This window comes from Mastigoproctus giganteus, chromosome 1 (genome assembly GCF_048544385.1).
Source record: "Mastigoproctus giganteus isolate SK-2022 chromosome 1, ASM4854438v1, whole genome shotgun sequence".
Classification (NCBI taxonomy): domain Eukaryota; kingdom Metazoa; phylum Arthropoda; class Arachnida; order Uropygi; family Thelyphonidae; genus Mastigoproctus; species Mastigoproctus giganteus.
Window position 1 is genome coordinate 222,245,452 of NC_143575.1, and position 17,955 is coordinate 222,263,406.

Consider the following 17,955-nt stretch of genomic DNA (forward strand, 5'->3'; position numbering starts at 1 on the left):
AAAGCACTATATTTACTGTAATATTCATTTATTTATTAGAAATGTAAGATGTTTAAACCTGTGTTAGCAATTTTATCGGGTTTCTAACTTTTAGTGTTTTACTTACTAGACTATTTTTTTTGAGTGCTCTGGCCCTATCCCTATTTTCCCTATAAACCCAGTTGTTTTTAATGTGTGAAATAATATAACGTGGAGATTTTTATGAACACATGTACCGTGTTATAGCAGAATTGATTGTATATAGTAGCAATTATATTCATCAAAAGGGAACTTAATCATAGTTTCCTGATGGAAAATGCCATTTAGTGATTCACAAACAGAAAAAATATTTTTCAAATAGAATTTGCAGAAATATCAATATACTTTAGAAATATATATTTTGTTATGATTTTTATAATGTATTAATCCGTAATTCTGTTTATTCCATTTCATTGTCCCTAATCCTCACCAGAATTATTTTTGATGTAGATTTCGATGCTTTCTTCAATCCTGCAAATTAATTAAAATAATTTCTTTTCTGCAACTAATAAATTAATTAGCAGTGACTTAATAGTGATATTTTTTTTCCTTGTGCTCATGAATTTTAATATAATGTCTGCTTTTTTTTTTTTTTTTTACTTTAAGCTGGTTCTTGCTTATTGGGATGTAATGGATAGACCTCTTCACAACATTTTGAAGAGTTCCAATTTTTGGGAATATATTGTGATATTTCAGAAATGTACATTTGCATCTGCAAAAATATAAGCAATACTAGATGCAATGTGTTCCTGGCAAACTATGGAACCAAATATGCAGAATATATTCATGAAAAAGGAAATTGGATTACTGCATCTTGAATGAAGGTGAAATAGCTATTGTCACTCATGTGGACAGTCAACTGTTTATTGACAATTTCATGGAAAACATTACTGAAACTTCTGTAACAGGATTTGATTTGTCTCATTTTTTCCAATATATATATATATATATCTTAAGACTATTTTGGCCTTTTCTCCATTCAACACAAGTGTTTCTCTCCAACTTAAATTTCTTTATATATTACATGTATTTGTAACTTTATTTTAAAGCCAAACTTTAAAACTCAGATTTTAAATATCGCAGACATAACAATGAAATTTCAAAACACACTAAATTGAGCATTTTCCAAAATACGTTATCTTACAAGGTGGCTTATTCCATAGTTCATTGGTGACAAAGTACTACCTATTCATACCAGCAGTACAATAAAGTATTTTAATATTTTCTGGGAGTGAGTCCATTCATAGAGGTATAAGTACCTGTGGTAGGAGATATATATAAAATAAATTATGGATAATGGATGTCAGTCTGGAAGACAAATGGAACATTTTTAGTTCCATAGTTTTGGGAACATTACCTAAAATACCAAAGCAGCAAATAATTTTGGAAAAGCTTTGTTTCTGATGAATTTTTACTGAATGTCAAAGTTCAAGATGTACAAAGAGAAAATATGATGTAGTCTCTTTAGCATGCAAGAATATACACAATCAGACAGTTACCATTATTCATTTAAAATGTTCTACTACCATACCTTGGTAGGAAAGTAGTAATGAAACAATTAAAATATTTTATTATAACAGGCCAATAAGCACATTTTGCCAATACTAATTTGGATTAAAATGCCTAAAATTTGAATACTTTCAAATATAATACCTGAACTGATTATCCAAGGGAACCAAAAAACTGTAGGTTTAAACATTTAAGAAACAGTTCTTGATATTTTGGGTGGGGGAGGGGTCCATTCTTCCCTAATAAGAAATCTTGATTAAACTCCTCTTTCAGCCTCTTATTTTTATAATCATTCAAAATAAATCTCTTCATCCGAGGGATACAAACATAACATATGACTAAAATATATATATAATATGAAACACTGAAGTATACAAAACAAAAAAGGACAGTACTTTTATACACTTACATCACAAAATTTGTCTAAGTGGCCAATGAGCATAAAAGAACACCATCAGTAAAAATAGCAGTTCTCTGAGCATAATGGCAAAGAGGAAATGGAGCAAAAACAGTAAATGTTGGCACGTAGGCTGAACACTATCATCAATACAAGACAAAAGATTTAACGTGACCAGAAGTTCACATGGGCAGTAAATTCATTCAAACACCAGGTGTCTTTCATTCAAAAAATAACCACGACTAATACTATTATAACAGGGTGTTTGGTCTTATCACTGTCGTAGCACTTCTTTTTTTGTTACTGCCCGAGTAGCCTCTTCGGGCATTCGAGATGGATCAGATAAGATGTTTGTTGTTGTGCTTAGATGCCGGAGAGAATTTAGAACACCTAAAAGAAATATGGAAGATGATTAACATAAGCATGTGATCTTCTAATATCATGACAAATTTTAAAAAAATCTGGTTAGAAGAAGAAAAATAAATAGCACATAACCCCCATGGACTTTAACGGCACTGCCAAACTCCATTTTGAAGTGAATATAGCATTACACAACACAACTGCTGTAACTCTATGGGAGACACTGACTATAATTTTTTGATATGTGGTGACTGAAACTTGCAAAACTCCTCACCTAAGTCCATGAGTAGTTCTCTGCTTGAACCAATGTCTTATTCTGGCTTCAATTGTTGTTCCAAAATATCTCAAAGGTGTTCATTAGATTCAAATCTGGGTTGGAAATGGCTGGTCCACAAGATTATTCTCCTCTCCTCCAACCATTGTATTGATTGTTTTGCAACACAGAATACTGTTGTGATGCTCTTCTCAAAATGTGGCTGTATTTGTATCATTGCAAATTTTCAAAATGCAGGTAAAGCAATATTATTCAGAATGTCAAAACAGTTACATTTTGATGGCAACAAGTGGACCAATTTCAAACAGGCCCATTCCATCACGCTGCTGAACTTCATTATGGTACAGTACAATATGAGTGAAACCATTCTTTGGGAATATGAAACACCTAGGTACATCCAACTGATGCCTAGAGTGATGAATTGCATTTTACAGCCGAGGTATCCATCTGATATAATGACTATGATTCTTCTTCATATCCCATTACTTTAATATCCAATGCATCTGTTCTCTGTACTAGGATAGGCAGTGATGTGTACTGCTGGGAGACTGCTTTGGTTTATGAACAGTTACACAGTCAGTCACCAATTCTATTATGAAGGATTTTTCTGATTCATGTTGGTCCTATACTTATCCCAGGTTTATCAACTCAGTAATTTCCTCTTACTATCTGCTTCAACTATTGATGTGCTCTTGAGGGGGTATCATTAATGGTGGTCTTTGCTGCATGTAGTAAAACTTGCATGGGATGAATGATTGCATTACTTTCTGTCTCCCCTTGGTGTATAAATGGGGTTCTTAACCTTTTTGGGCCAAGACCCAAATTAAGCTTGGGAGTTAGCTTCATTACCGTGGTTCAGTTTTGAATTAATAATGCAATTCCTTTTAATTACTTTACTGTTGTCTACAAATTAATTATATTTATTGTTATTAAATAACTAATGCTTACAAAATTGGGTACTTGAAAAAGAATTATTAAAATATGATTAATAATTTGTTTATTGGTTAGTGGCAGTGCTGCAAAATAATAGCTTTGCAAAAGCACAAATATTAGAACAGTTATTGGTATATTAATGTGAACTTTGCCAATTTCAGATTACCAATTGAAAGTTCTTCAGTAAGTCCATTTTCACGCTCTGAATGCCATAAGTTTCCATGATCGAAAGTGCTGAAAAAAATACGTTTCCCAGAATTGGCTTTTCCTTTTTCAATCTGATTTAGAACTCAGTCAGTGATTCTGTTTAGTTTGAAAAGTTCTAGTACAGTGTCTGATCATTCTGAATGTTGTCTTAATTTCCTCATGAAGGCCATTTACTCTTGAAGGCCAATGGTGCTTGAAATGTATCAGCCAAATCTTCAACATCAATGCTAAATGGGTTGTGCACCTAGCTATATTTAGCCACATCCTTCAGGATGTAGTGGTCAAAATTAAGTTAGTTGACATTAGCATTAATAGAGGCATATGATGCAAGAAAGCAAGCTTATATAGCATCGGCCAAAAAAAAAAAAAAAAAACCCTTCCCATTTTCACCCATCCATTCACTCCAAATGCTTGTCTAGTTCTGCCTTGAACTTATTTAAGTAATTGATTTCACTACGGCAGATAGAAGTTTGTTCCAACTATCAACTACCCACTGGTTAAAGGCAAATTTCTGCACATCTATTCTACAATTGTCTTTATGTCCCCTCAGGTGAGTAATCCGAGCAAGAGGAAGAATCCCATCATCATTGAGCTTGTTCAAACCATTCAGGGCCTTATACACCTCAATTAGATCACCTCACAGGTGCCTAGTCTTCAGATGCTACTGTGTGCAGAACTTAAGTCTTTCTTGGTAAGAGCAACCCTTTGTTCCACTGACCAATCTCGTTGCTCTTCGCTGTACTCGTTCCAACAGCTCTATATCCTTCCTAAAATGAAGCTTCCAAAAAACTTCATATTTGAAGTTTCAAATATGAAGTTTTTCATATTTGACTGCACAATTACCTCAAGGTCCTTTTCATTCTCTATTATACTGAGTGTAGTACTATACAGTTGGTATGTTACTCTGGTGTTACTGCTACCCATATGCAGTACTTTATATTTGTCAAGGTTAAACTTCAGTTGCCACCTCTCAACTTTTCTAGATCCTGTTGCAATAGTATACTATTATTACTGTCATTAACGACCCTGCCAACCTTTGTATCGTCTGCAAACTTAGACATTAACCCTGATATACCTTCATAAATATCATTGATAAATAGAGGAAACAACACTGGGTCCAACCCTAGGGAACTCCACTAATAACATTAGTCCACAAAGAGCAGTGTCCATTGATTACAACTCTCTGCTTTCTACAACTCAACCATTCTTTTATACATTGCAGCAACTTGCCTTTAATGCCATACTGCTTCAGTTTGTACAGTAGTCTTCCATGTGCAACAGTAGCAAATGCTTTCCTGAAATCCAAGTAAATGATATTGTCAGGGAAACGGGGAACATCCTTTGTAAAAAGGATAGGTGGAATAGGACCAGGGTATGTCTGCCAGGGGCAAAGGTTGATGACGTTGTAGAGCGGATATCATCTTTTAAGGGCACAAAAGGTGATATAGTTGTACACGTTGGCACTAATGATATTAAGAGTAGGAGACCGGCGGAATTACTTAGCAAGTACAGGTCACTGTTGAAAAAAAGCCGTGAATTAGGGTTGAACTTGAAAGTGTCTGCAATTCTGCCCAGACACGATAGGAGGGAGTATATGATGAGAGCCTTGTCGATCAATTCGGCCCTGGAGGGATTGTGCAAGGCTCAAGGGGTAGAATTTTTTTCAGCCTGGACTGTACTTGTTAACAGGAGAGATTGCTTCTACAGGGATGGGATACACTTAAATAGAAAGGGTGCAAGAATTTTTGCTGATGCTGTCGAGGCAGTGTTAGGTGGGTCGGAAAACTGCTAGTTGGGGGGGATACAAGGACTAATAGATTAACAGTAGCCAGTGGCAGAGGTGGAAGTGATTCTTGCACTGCTTCTATTGAAATGAGCAGAAGTCTGAAAAACAGGATGCAGGATATTTCAGAGACTGCTGGTAGTCATTGCGGTACAAGTAAACACATGGGTTGTGTTAGGGTAGCTAAGAATAGAAACAGGTGCATGTATACCTGCGTGTACACCAATGCTAGGAGTTTGGTAAATAAATTTGATGAATTTGAGGTATTGCTCAAAACATCAAAGGCAGATATTGTTGGGATATCAGAGACGTGGTGTCACACAGATATAAGTAATGCGGAACTGGAATTTGGGGAATACAATGTGTATAGAAAGGATAGACAGGACAGGAGGGGAGGAGGGGTCATGCTATTAATTAAGAAACACATAAAGTCCAAGGAAGTGAAGCCAGTCGACATCGATGGACAGGGCAGCGTCGAGTCAGTTTGGTGTGACATAAGCATAGGGAAATCAAAATTGAGAGTAGGAGTGTGCTATAGGCCTAATGACTCTGATGAGTATAATAAGATATTGTACAGGGAAATAGAGTGGGCCAGTAAATCAGAGAGTCTTATAATGGGGGACTTTAATTTCCCAGATATTGACTGGAATTTGTGGGTTGGTCACTCGCACACTAGCAAGGCTTTTGTGGATTTATTGGATGATTGTTTTCTACATCAGCATGTTCGTGAGGCAACAAGAGGGAGCAATACTCTTGATCTGATTATCAGTAGTGATTCTTCATGCATTAAGAACCTGCAGATAAATGAACCACTAGGTGGCAGTGATCACAGTGTGTTGAAGTGGGATTTACTCAAGGAGGTAACTACCATCAGAGGTAAAGGGAAGGGTTTTTGTTTTCGTAAAGGCGACTATGATGGTCTGAGACAGTATTTAAATTCTATACAGTGGGACCAACTGATGATGTTACCAACAGCAAACTCAAAATGGGAAGCATTCAAGGAACTAATCTTGGAGGCTACCAGGCTTTACATACCAACTAAGAAATATTGTTCAAGGTTTAGGCCTAAATGGTTGTCAGATGAACTAATGAGACATGTGGCAGAGAAGAAAAATGCATGGGATACATACAAATTAATGGGTGACATGGAAGCCTATGATAGATATAAGTTGGTCTGTAACCAAGTCACAAAGGAGATTAGGCAGGCAAAGGCAGACTATGAAAAATCCTTGGCAAAGGATGCAAAGAAAAACAGAAAAGAGTTCTTTACATACTTGAACTCGAAAAGGAAAGGGATGAATCAGATTGGTCCACTGGATATTGATGGTTCAACAGTTGAGGATCCTGCTCAGGTGGCTAACAATCTAAACGAGTATTTTGCATCTACATTCACGCATGAGGAGTTATTCAGGAAGGAGAATGATGTAGGTAAAGTAAACATTGGCAGTGAGCTGGATGATTTTGTAATAACTGAGAGGAAAGTGGAGGAGAGATTGTTGAGGATAAACATAAAAAAGGCACCTGGGGTGGATGGGATCTATCCAGTTATATTAAAGGAGGCAGCAAAGGAAGTAAGCAAACCCTTAGCCATAATTATGAGAGCTTCCTTGGACTTAGGGGAGGTACCTATGGACTGGAGATGTGCAAATGTGACCCCAATTCACAAAGGAGGTTCAAAGGCTGACACAAGTAATTATAGACCTGTTAGTTTAACTTCTGTTCCAGGTAAATTAATGGAGGCACTGGTTAAAGAAGCACTGCAGGATCATCTAGACAAGAATTCAGTTATAGCTCAGACGCAGCATGGTTTTGTTAAGGGCAGGTCTTGCCTGACCAATTTGATTGGATACTATGATGTAGTCACGAAAGAACTGGATGCAGGGAATAACTTTGATATTATATATTTGGATCTTAGAAAGGCTTTTGATACTGTTGCACATGGAAGACTGCTGCACAAATTGGAGCAGTGTGGCATTGGAGGCAAATTGCTGCTATGGATAAGGGGATGGTTGAGTGGCAGAAGACAGAGAGTGGTAATCAATGGACACTGCTCAACGTGGACTAATGTTATTAGTGGAGTTCCTCAAGGTTCAGTGTTGGGTCCGTTGTTGTTTTCGGTGTTTATGAATGATATTGATGATGGGATATCAAGTTTAATGTCCAAGTTTGCAGATGATACAAAGGTTGGCAGGGTCGTTAAGGACAATACTGACGCTATGCTGCTGCAACAGGATCTGGACAGGTTGAACAGATGGGCTGAGAGGTGGCAAATGAGGTTTAACATCGACAAATGTAAAGTGCTGCATATGGGAAACAGTAACCCCAGATCAACGTATCAACTCTGCGGTACTACACTGACAGTGGTGGAGAATGAAAAGGACCTGGGGGTAATTGTGCAGGCAGATATGAAGTTCTCTGAGCAGTGCAGACGAGCTGCAAGAGTAGCTCATGGTGTCTTGTCAATGATAAAGAGGAATTTTTCTAGCAGGGATAAGGAGGTGATTATTCCCTTGTATAAGGCAATGGTAAGGCCACATCTTGAGTACTGTATACAGGTCTGGAGGCCTCATTTCAAGAAGGATGTAGAGCTGCTGGAACGGGTACAGAGAAGGGCAACAAGATTAGTAAATGGAACAAAGGGTTGCTCTTACGAAGAAAGGCTTAAGTTTTGCAAATTACAGAGTCTGGAGACTAGGCACCGGCGAGGTGATCTGATAGAGGTGTATAAGGCTTTGAATGGTTTGAGCATGCTCAATGCCAATGGGATTCTTCATCTTTCTCAGAATAATCACCTCAGAGGGCATAAATTCAAATTGAGGAAGGACGGATGTCGGATAGATGTGCGGAAATTTGCCTTTGGCCAGCGGGTGGTTGGTTGGTGGAACCGACTTCCATCACTGGTTGTTGAAGTTGATAGCCTAAACAAATTTAAAGCTCAACTGGACAGGTATTTCGAACGAACGGAGGGGTGAAATGGGAGTGGGTTTTTTTTGTTTTTTTTTTTTGGCTGATGCTGAATAAGCTTGCTTTCTTGCATCATATGCCTCTGCTAATGCTAATGCTAAATGCTAATGCTAATATTAAAATTATTTTTTTGTATCCAGTTCCTTTGTGACCACATCAGAGTATCCAATCAAATTTGTCAGACAAAACTTCCCCCTAACAAACCCATGCTGTGTCTGAACTGTAACTGCAGTCTTGCCTAGATGATCCTGCAGTGCTGCTTTAACCAGCGATTCCATTATTTTCCCTGGAACAGAAGTTAAGCTAACAGGTCTGTAATTATTTGCATCACCCTTTGATCCCTCCTTTGTGAATTGGGGACACATTTGCACATCTCCAGTCCATGGGGACTTCCCCCGAGTCCAAGGAAGCTTTCATAATTTTATTTATGAAACCCTTAACCATTTTATGGTTAAGGGTTTGCTTACTTCCTTTGCTGCCTCCTTTAATATAACTGGATAGATTCCATCCACCCAAGGTGCCTCTTTTATGTTCAATTTCAACAATTTCTTCTCCACTTTGCTCTCACTTATTGCAAAATCATTTAGCTCCCTGCTCGAGTTTGATAAGCTTCTGGCCTCCACTTCCCTACAGACATTCCTCATATGTGAATGTAGATGCAAAATACTCATTCAGTTTGTCAGCTACTTCAGCAGGTTCATCAATAATCGAACCATCGATATTAAGTGGACCAATCTGATTCATCCACTTCCATCTAGAGTTTACATAAGTAAAAAAGTCTTTGCTGTTTTTCTTTGCATCCTTTGCCAGAGATTTCTCATAATCCGCCTTTGCTTGCCTAACCTCCTTTGTGACTTGATTACAGACTAGCTTATATCTACCATAGGATTCTGTGTCACCTGATTATTTATAAGCATCCCATGCATTTTTCTTCTCTGCCATCAGTCTCATTAGTTCATCTGCCATCCATTTAGGCCTTAATCTTGAACAGTATTTCTTAGTTGGCATGAAAAGCCTAGTAGCTTTCAAGATTAATTCTTTGAATACTTCCCATTTAGAATTTGCTCTGTTGGTAACCATCAGTTGGTCTCACCGTATAGAATTTAAATACTGTCTCAGACCAGCATAGTCACCTTTACGAAAGCAAAAAGCCTTCCCTTCCCTTTATTCCTGATGGTAGTTACCTCTTTGAGTAAATCCCACTTCAGCACACTGTGATCACTGCCACCTAGTGGTTCCTTCATCTGCAAATTCTTAATGCAGGAAGAATCACTGCTGATAATCAGATCAAGAGTATTACTCCCTCTAGTTGCCTTTCAAACATGCTGCTGTAGAAAAGAATCATCCAATAAATACACAAAAGCCTTGCTAGTGTGCGAGTGAACAACCCACAAGTTACAGTCAATAGTTCTTCCAAATGTTCCATGAAAATATTTCTTACATCAGCAAATTCAACATCTTCATCTTCCAGAAGTGTAATGTCAGGAAAGAAGCAATCTTAATTCTTCCATTTTCTTCTTCTTCTCCAAACTTCAACTTTTCTTTTAGCCCAATCACTCTAATCATAGCTTTGTATTGAAATTTTCAAATTATTGATTTCAGCAAATATTCTGGAAAATTTTGCTAGTTTAATATCCACTTGTAAAAAAAAAAAAAAAAAAAAATCATCCCCAGGCTCTAACCCAAGGGATGATTCTGCCCCCCCCCCATAGCCAAAAAGGTTTCAACCTCTTTGTGCAATGCTACAACTCGTTGAAGGACATTTCCTCGTTATAGCCACCTGCCTCCAGAGTGATAAAGTAAATCAGAGCACATGTCTGGTTACGGATCCCATTTTTTAATGACCTTGCATTTATAAAATTCACAACCAACCTCTCTCATAACAATATCCAACTCCACCAACAGACTCCTGGAAGTGAGATTCTCCTGTGGAGGAGGCAGTGAAAAATTTTCACCTGTGGTAAAATCAGCACACTTTAATCCATTGCACACATGCTTGTGTAGGGAGAAATTTCAATTTATTAAAGAGAATCAGAGTAACCCATAAGTTAAGAAACCCTGTGTATATTTCTAACAGTTTATTTTGGGTATCCCATTCTTTCTGCTATGTGACAAATGGACATGCCCAAATTCAATCATTTGTTTCTATAGAGATTTTTCCTAAGAGCCATAAAATTTTTTTGCCATACTCCAACTATTTTTGAAGTGAAAGTAATATGCACCACAACTACCACTTGGGGAAGTTTGTAAGGTAATCAATCATGGGATTGTAAAAACTACCTCATTTGTCAATCCCTACAATAATTTGTCTAAGCTTATGCATCAACAAAAAAAAAAAAAAAAAACCTCATTGTCCAATAATTTCTCTGGATGAAATCAAATTTCTGCAACAAACAGTTCAATCAGGTCTCTTCATAATTGCCTCATTTCCAAATGCTGCAACTTGCAGAACTAAAGTATTTCATGGTAAAATTACCCTTTTGTGTCCTTGACTAATCTGGTTGCTCTTCTATGCACCCATATCCTTCTTAAAATAGGATTCCAGACTTGTATGCAGTACTGTGGTACTACACTTAAGGTGGTAGAAAATGAAAAAGACCTGGGAGTAATTGTGCAGTCAGATATGAAGTTTTCTGAGCAATGCAGACAGGCTGCCAGGGAAGGTCATGGGGTTTTGTCAATGATATATAGGAATTTTGCTAGCAGGGAAAAGGAGGTGATTGTCCCTCTGTATAAGGCAATGGTCAGGCCACGCCTTGAGTACTGCGTACAGGTCTGGAGGCCTCATTTTAGGAAGGATGTAAATTTCCTTGAGCATGTACAGAGAAGGGCAACAAGGCTGGTGAGGGGGAATGAAGGGATCCTCTTACCAAGAGAGGCTTAGGTTCTGCAACTTGCAGCGGCTGGAGACTAGGCACCTGCGAGGTGATCTGATTGAGGTGTATAAGGCCTTGAATGGGTTCAGCACACTGAATTCTGATGGGATTCTTCCACTTGTTCAGATTACCAACCTAAGGGGGCATAAATTCAAATTGAGGAAAGACAAATGTAGAATAGATGTGCGGAAATTTGCCTTTAGCCAGCGGGTGGTTAATTGCTGGAACAAACTTCCATCTGTCGTTGTGGAAGTTGATAGGTTAAATAAATTTAAGGAGGAACTGGACAAACATTTAGAAGGAATTGTTTTGTAAATTTTTTTTTGGCTGATGCTGTATAAGCTCATACACTTCCTTTTTTGCATCACATGCCACTACTGTTCACACTGCTCAGAAAGGCATGCTGTTACTTCTGTAACTCCATTCCTGCTAAAATTATCCTGCAGTAGTTCTTTACCACTAACTTCATTATTTTTCCTGGGACAGAGGTTAAGCTTACAAATCTGTAATTATTCACGTTGTCCTTTGATCGGCTTTTGTGAATAGAAGACATCTGCACATCTTCTATCTGCAGGGGCCATCCCTGACTCTTGGCTAATTATAAGAGTATTACAAGGATACTCTTTCATCATTAGCCAATCCTTCCTTAAATTTATTCAAACTACCCACTTCCAACAACAGAAAGAAGTTTTTACCAATAATCTGTTACTCTCTCGCTGAAAGCAATTTTTGTGCCTCTGTTCTGCAACAGTTTAAATTAATGTCCCCCTTACATGTGTCACCCAAGAAAGAATGAAATCAGCATTTAGTTTACTCAATACATTTAATGACTTCACATTTCAATAAGATCTCCTCACAGGTGCCTAGTTTCTAGATGGTGCAATTTGTAGAACTGAAGTCTTTTTGGTTAGAACCCCTTTAGGGCCCCTTGACTAATTTTGTAGCTTTTCTCCATACCCATTCCAACATTGCCTTATACAGTGGAATTAATCACCTCCTTTTCCCTGCTGGCAAAATTCCTGTATATCATTGGCAGAACCTCACTAGCTGTCCTAACAGTCTTTTATGTCAGACTGTATAATTACCCTCAGGTCTTTTTTTTTTTCTTTCTTTCTTAACATCATTATTTTTTAGTTGTTAACATCATCAGTTGGTTCCAATGAAAAGAATTTAAACTGTCTTACCACTGTTGTCACCTTTTATAAAAGCAAAATCCTTCCTTCCTTAATTTTATCCCTTGTTATATATTTAAGTAAATCAATACACTATGATCACTACTGCTTAGTGGTTCCTTTCTCCGGAGATTCTTTATGCATGAAGATCCAACCTGATAACCAGCCAAAGAGTACTCTTTTCTCTTGTTGCCTCTATAACATGTTGGTGTAGAAAACAGTCATCCAGAAAAATTCTGCTACTGTGTAAGTGATAAACCATAAGTTCCAGTTGATATCTTAAAAGTCAAAATCTCCCATTATAACATATTCTGATTTACTTGCCCACTCTATTTGTCTATATAGTTGTTCACTAAACCCATCACAGTCATTTTGCCTAAAAAATATTCCTACTTTCATTTTTGTTTTCCTAATGCTTACGTCACAACAGACTGACTCAACTTTACACTAGCCACTTATGTCAAAACCAGATGCACTGCTCTAGATGCTTCTTAATCAAGAGCATACCTTCTCCCCCCACTTCCTGTGTGTTCTTTCTGTATACACTACGTCTGAGTGGAACCATGTTTTTGATATTTCTGATGTTAGTATTTCATGACATGAAATGCTTAATTCATCAGATTTATTTACTATACCTCTTACATTTAGTATATAACCAAATATATACACTGGTGTCCAAAGAAAGTGTATCACCAGGAATTTCACATTTCTAACCCTTTTTTTTGTGATGGTATGTTACATTAATGACTAGCATCACAAACAGAAATATAAACAAAAGATATTTATTAATAGTTAAGGCAAAGCTAAGTAATATTTAACAGGTGCTCTCAAAATATTCCAAAATGAACATTTGCAACCCCTTATACAACGTTTTGGTAAACACAAAAATTATGGCTGAAACGTTATCGCTCTGAAAAAGCGATAAGTGTTTGCCTTTCTATTTACCTAATTGTTATTTTATATTGTACTTTATAGTCTTTAGTTATAGTTATGCTAGTTATTTTTAATTTAGATAAAGAGTTTTTGTAGATTACTACTTAATATACGTAAAACCATTATTTCGTTTGAATCTTGCAGCCATTGTTTTTGTATAGAGTAGTAGGGAATTCAAATTTTTAATTGTGGTAACTAGGTAGCTCTAACATATAATTATATAGCGTAATACGCATCACAGCCTAAAAAAATGTGCAACTTGTGAAATGTTTGCCGAACTCTGGAACAGAACATGATCTAGCCAAGGAGGATGTCTTTGTGTGTGCCAGGTGCATAGTGTCTAGAAATTAGGCATCAATTCAGTGTTCTACTGGGCATCTATGAGAGCTTGAGGTGTAGGGTAGATGCCCTCGAAGAAATTGATATGAGGGGCCCGTCAAGCTCTCAGCTGTCCAACGCAATGCCAGAGCTCACTCCTGGGCATCAGGCAACATAGTGGCAATCTCCAAGGCAGAATGCGCTGGTCCCAGAGGAACTAGTTATTGTTGGTGACTCTATTGTCAGGGAGACGGGGAATATATTGTGTAAAAAGGATAGATGGAACAGGACCAGGGTATGTCTGCCAGGGGCAAAAGTTGATGATGTTGTAAAGCATATATCATCTTTTAAGGGCACAAAAGGTGATATTGTTGTACACGCTGGCACCAATGACATTAAGAGTAGGAGATCTGCAGATTTACTTAACAAACACAGGTCAATATCGCGAAAAAGTCGTGAGTCAGGGTTAAATTTGAAAGTGTCTGCAATTCTGCCCAGACATGATAGGAGGGAGTATATGATGAGAGGCTTGTCAATCAATTCGGACCTGAAGTGAATGTGCAAGGCTCAAGGGGTAGAATTTTTTTCAGCGTGGTCTGTGCTTGTTAACAGGAGGGATTGTTTCTACAGGGATGGGATACATTTAAATAGAAAGGGTGCAAGAATATTTCCTGACGCTATCGAGGCAGTGTTAGGTGGGTCGGAAAACTGCTAGCTTGGGGGGGGGATTCAAAGACTAAAAGGTTAAAGGTAGCCGCAGGCAGAGGTGAAGGTGATTCCTACACAACTTCTATTAGAATAAGTAGCAACCTGGAGCAAGGGGTGCTGGGGGATTCAGGGATTGATGGCAGTCATCATGAAACAGGTGGGTATATGGGATGTGTCAGGGTAACTAGGAATAGAAATAGGTGCATGTATACCAATGCTAGAATTTTGTAAATAAATTTGATGAATTTGAAGTGTTGGTCAAGACATCAAAGGTGGATATTGTTGGGATATTAGAGACGCGGTGTCACACTGATATTAGGAATGCAGAATTGGAATTTGGGGAGTACAATGTGTACAGAAAGGATAGACAGGATAGAAAGGAAGGGAGGAGGTGTCATCCTGTTAATTAGGAAAAACATAAAATCAAAAGAAGTGCATCCAGTTGATATAGATGAACAGTGCACCGTTGAGTCAGTTTGGCGTGACATAAGCACTGCGAAAGCAAAAATAAGAGTAGGAGTGTGTTATAGGCCTAATGACTCGAATGAGTACAATGCACAATTGTACAGAGAAATAGAGTGGCCTAGTAAATCAGAATTTCTTATAATGGGGGATTTTAATTTTCTAGATATTGACTGGAACTTGAGGATTGGTCACTCACACACTAGTAAGACTTTTGTGGATTTATTGGATGATTGTTTTCTGCAGCAGCATGTTCGAGAGGCAACCAGAGAGGAAAATACTCTTGATCTGGTTATCAGCAGTGATCATTCGTGTATTAAGAATTTGCAGATAAAGGAACCACTAGGTGGCAATGATCGCAGTGTACTGATGTGGTATTTATTTAAAGATATAATTACCATCAGGGGTAAAGGAAAGGGTTTTTGCTTCAGTAAAGGTGAGTACAGTGGTCTCAGACAATTTATAAATTCTGTAAAGTGGGAACAACTGATGATATTACCAACAGTAAATTCTAAGTGGGAAGCATTCAAGGAATTAATCGTGGAAGCTACTAAATGTTTCATACCTATTAAGAAATATTCTTCAAGGTTTAGGCCTAAATGGTTATCAAATGAACTAATGAGACTCGTGACAGAGAAGAAAAATGCATGGGATGCATATAAATTATCAAGTGACTCAGAAGCCTATGGCAGATATAAGCTAGTCTGTAATCAGGTCACAAAGGAGGTTAGACAGGCAAAGGCAGATTACGAGAAATCTTTAGCAAAAGATGCTAAGAAAAACAACAAGGATTTCTTTACTTATATAAACTCTAAAAGGAAGGGGATGAATCTGATTGGTCCATTTGACATCGATGGTTCGACTGTTGATGATCCTTCTCATATAGCAAACAGTCTGAATGACTATTTTGCATCTACATTCACACATGAGGAGTTATTAAGGTTTGAAAATGGAAGGTTATCAAATTGTAGCAGGGTGCTTAATGATTTTGTAATAACTGAGAGCAAAGTGGAGAAGAAATTGGTGAAATTGAACATAAAAGAGGCACCTTGGGTGGATGGGATCTATCCAGTTATATTAAAGGAGGCAGCAAAGGAAGTAAGCAAACCCTTAGCCATAATTACGAGACCATCCTTGGACTCAGGGGAAGTCCCCACGGACTGGAGATGTGCAAATGTATCCCCGATTCACAAAGGGGGATCGAAGGGTGACACGAGTAATTACAGACCAGTTAGTTTAACTTCTGTTCTGGGTAAAATAATGGAGTCACTGGTTACATATGCATTGCAGGATCATCTAGACAAGACTGCAGCAATAATTCAGACACAGCATGGGTTTGTTAAGGGAAAGTCTTGTCTGGCAAATTTGATTGGTTATTGTGATGTGGTTACAAAGGAACTGGATGCAAAAAATAATTTTGATATGATATATTTGGATTTCAGGAAAGCTTTTGACACTGTTGCACATGGAAGACTATTGTACAAATTGGAGCAGAATGGTATTAAGGGTAAATTGCTACAATGGATAAAAGGATGGTCGAGTGGGAGAAGACAGAGGGTGGTAATCAATGGGTGCTGCTCTCCGTGGACTAATGTTATTAGTGGAGTCAACAGGGTTCGGTGTTGGGTCCACTGTTGTTTTGTATATTTATCAATGATATTGATGAAGGTATATCAGGCTTATTGTCGAAGTTTGCAGAATGGCAGTGTGCTACTGCAACAGGATCCAGAAAATTTGGGCAGATGGGCTAAGAAGTGGCAACTGAAGTTTAACCTTGACAAATGCAAAGTACTGCATATGGGTAGAAGTAACCCCAGAGAAAAGTACCAACTGTGTGGTACTATACTTAAGGTGGTAGAAAATTAAAAAAAAAAAAAGACCTGGGAGTAATTGTGCAGTTAGATATGAAGTTTTCTGAGCAATGCAGACAGGCTGCCAGGGCAGGTCATGGGGTTTTGTCAATGATATATAGGAATTTTGCTATCAGGGAAAAGGAGGTGATTTTTCCTCTGTATAAGGCAATGGTCAGGCCACACCTTGAGTACTGCGTACAGGTCTGGAGGCCTCATTTTAGGAAGGATGTAGATTTGCTTGAGCGTGTACAGAGAAGGGCAACAAGATTGGTGAGGGGAATGAAGGAATCCTCTTACCAAGAGAGGCTTAAGTTCTGCAAATTGCAGGGCTGGAGACTAGGCACCTGTGCTGATCTGATTGACATGTATGAGGCCTTGAATGGGTTGAGCACACTGAATTCTGATGGGATACTTCCACTTGTTCAGATTATGAACCTAAGAGCAGAATGGTATTAAGGGTAGAAAAGAAAAGTCAAATTAAGAAAAGTCAGATGTAGAATAGATGTGCGGAAATTTGCCTTTAGCCAGCGGGTGGTTAATTCCTGGAACAAACTTCCATCTGTTGTTTTGGAAGTTGATAGGTTAAATAAAATTAAGGAGGAACTGGACAGGCATTTGGAGGGAATGGTGTGATATTTTTTTTTTTTGGCTGATGCTGCATAAGCTCATACACTTGCTTTCTTGCATCACATGCCACTACTACTACAAAATGAAAAGTTCACCAGGTGCAAACTAATATTTAGTTTAACTGCCTCTGGCCCTGATGACAGCGTCAAGGCACTGACAAGATCAATTTCTGAAGATAATCAACTGATAGTTTGTGGTTCCAAACACGAATTATGGCTTTCTGAAGTTAACAAAGGATCTTTGGTTTTTTTCTGGCAACTGCAGATTTCACATGATGCCAACAGTTCTCTATATGATTCAGGTCCGGGCTGTTTCCTGGCCAGCTAAGAGTTGTAATGGACCGTTCTTCCAACCATTTTTCACCTGTAACAAATGTAAACACATTACCTTCGAACCTCTAATGCAGAAACGAAGCTAAAGTACCGTATTTCCTCATGTATAAGACGCACCTTAATTTTGGGGCCCGAAATTTGAAAAAAAAAAAAAAAAAAAAAAAAAGTATTACATAAAGTTATTGAACTCAAGTTTTATTCATCATAAAATTCATACAACTCCTCATCA

General features: G+C 37.9%; 1 protein-coding gene across 2 annotated transcripts in view; it reads right to left on the reverse strand.

Annotated features, from left to right (window-relative positions):
* Positions 1–1,747: 1,747 nt before the first annotated feature.
* Positions 1,748–17,955, reverse strand: part of Mondo (MLX interacting protein mondo) — a 289,601-nt gene continuing 273,393 nt past the window's right edge. For both annotated transcript variants that reach the window (XM_090376144.1, XM_090376138.1), the window contains exon 18: positions 1,748–2,314. In XM_090376144.1, the coding sequence (XP_090232270.1) occupies positions 2,199–2,314 (116 nt within the window). In that variant the 3' untranslated portion in view covers positions 1,748–2,198. The remainder of the gene's footprint in view (positions 2,315–17,955) is intronic.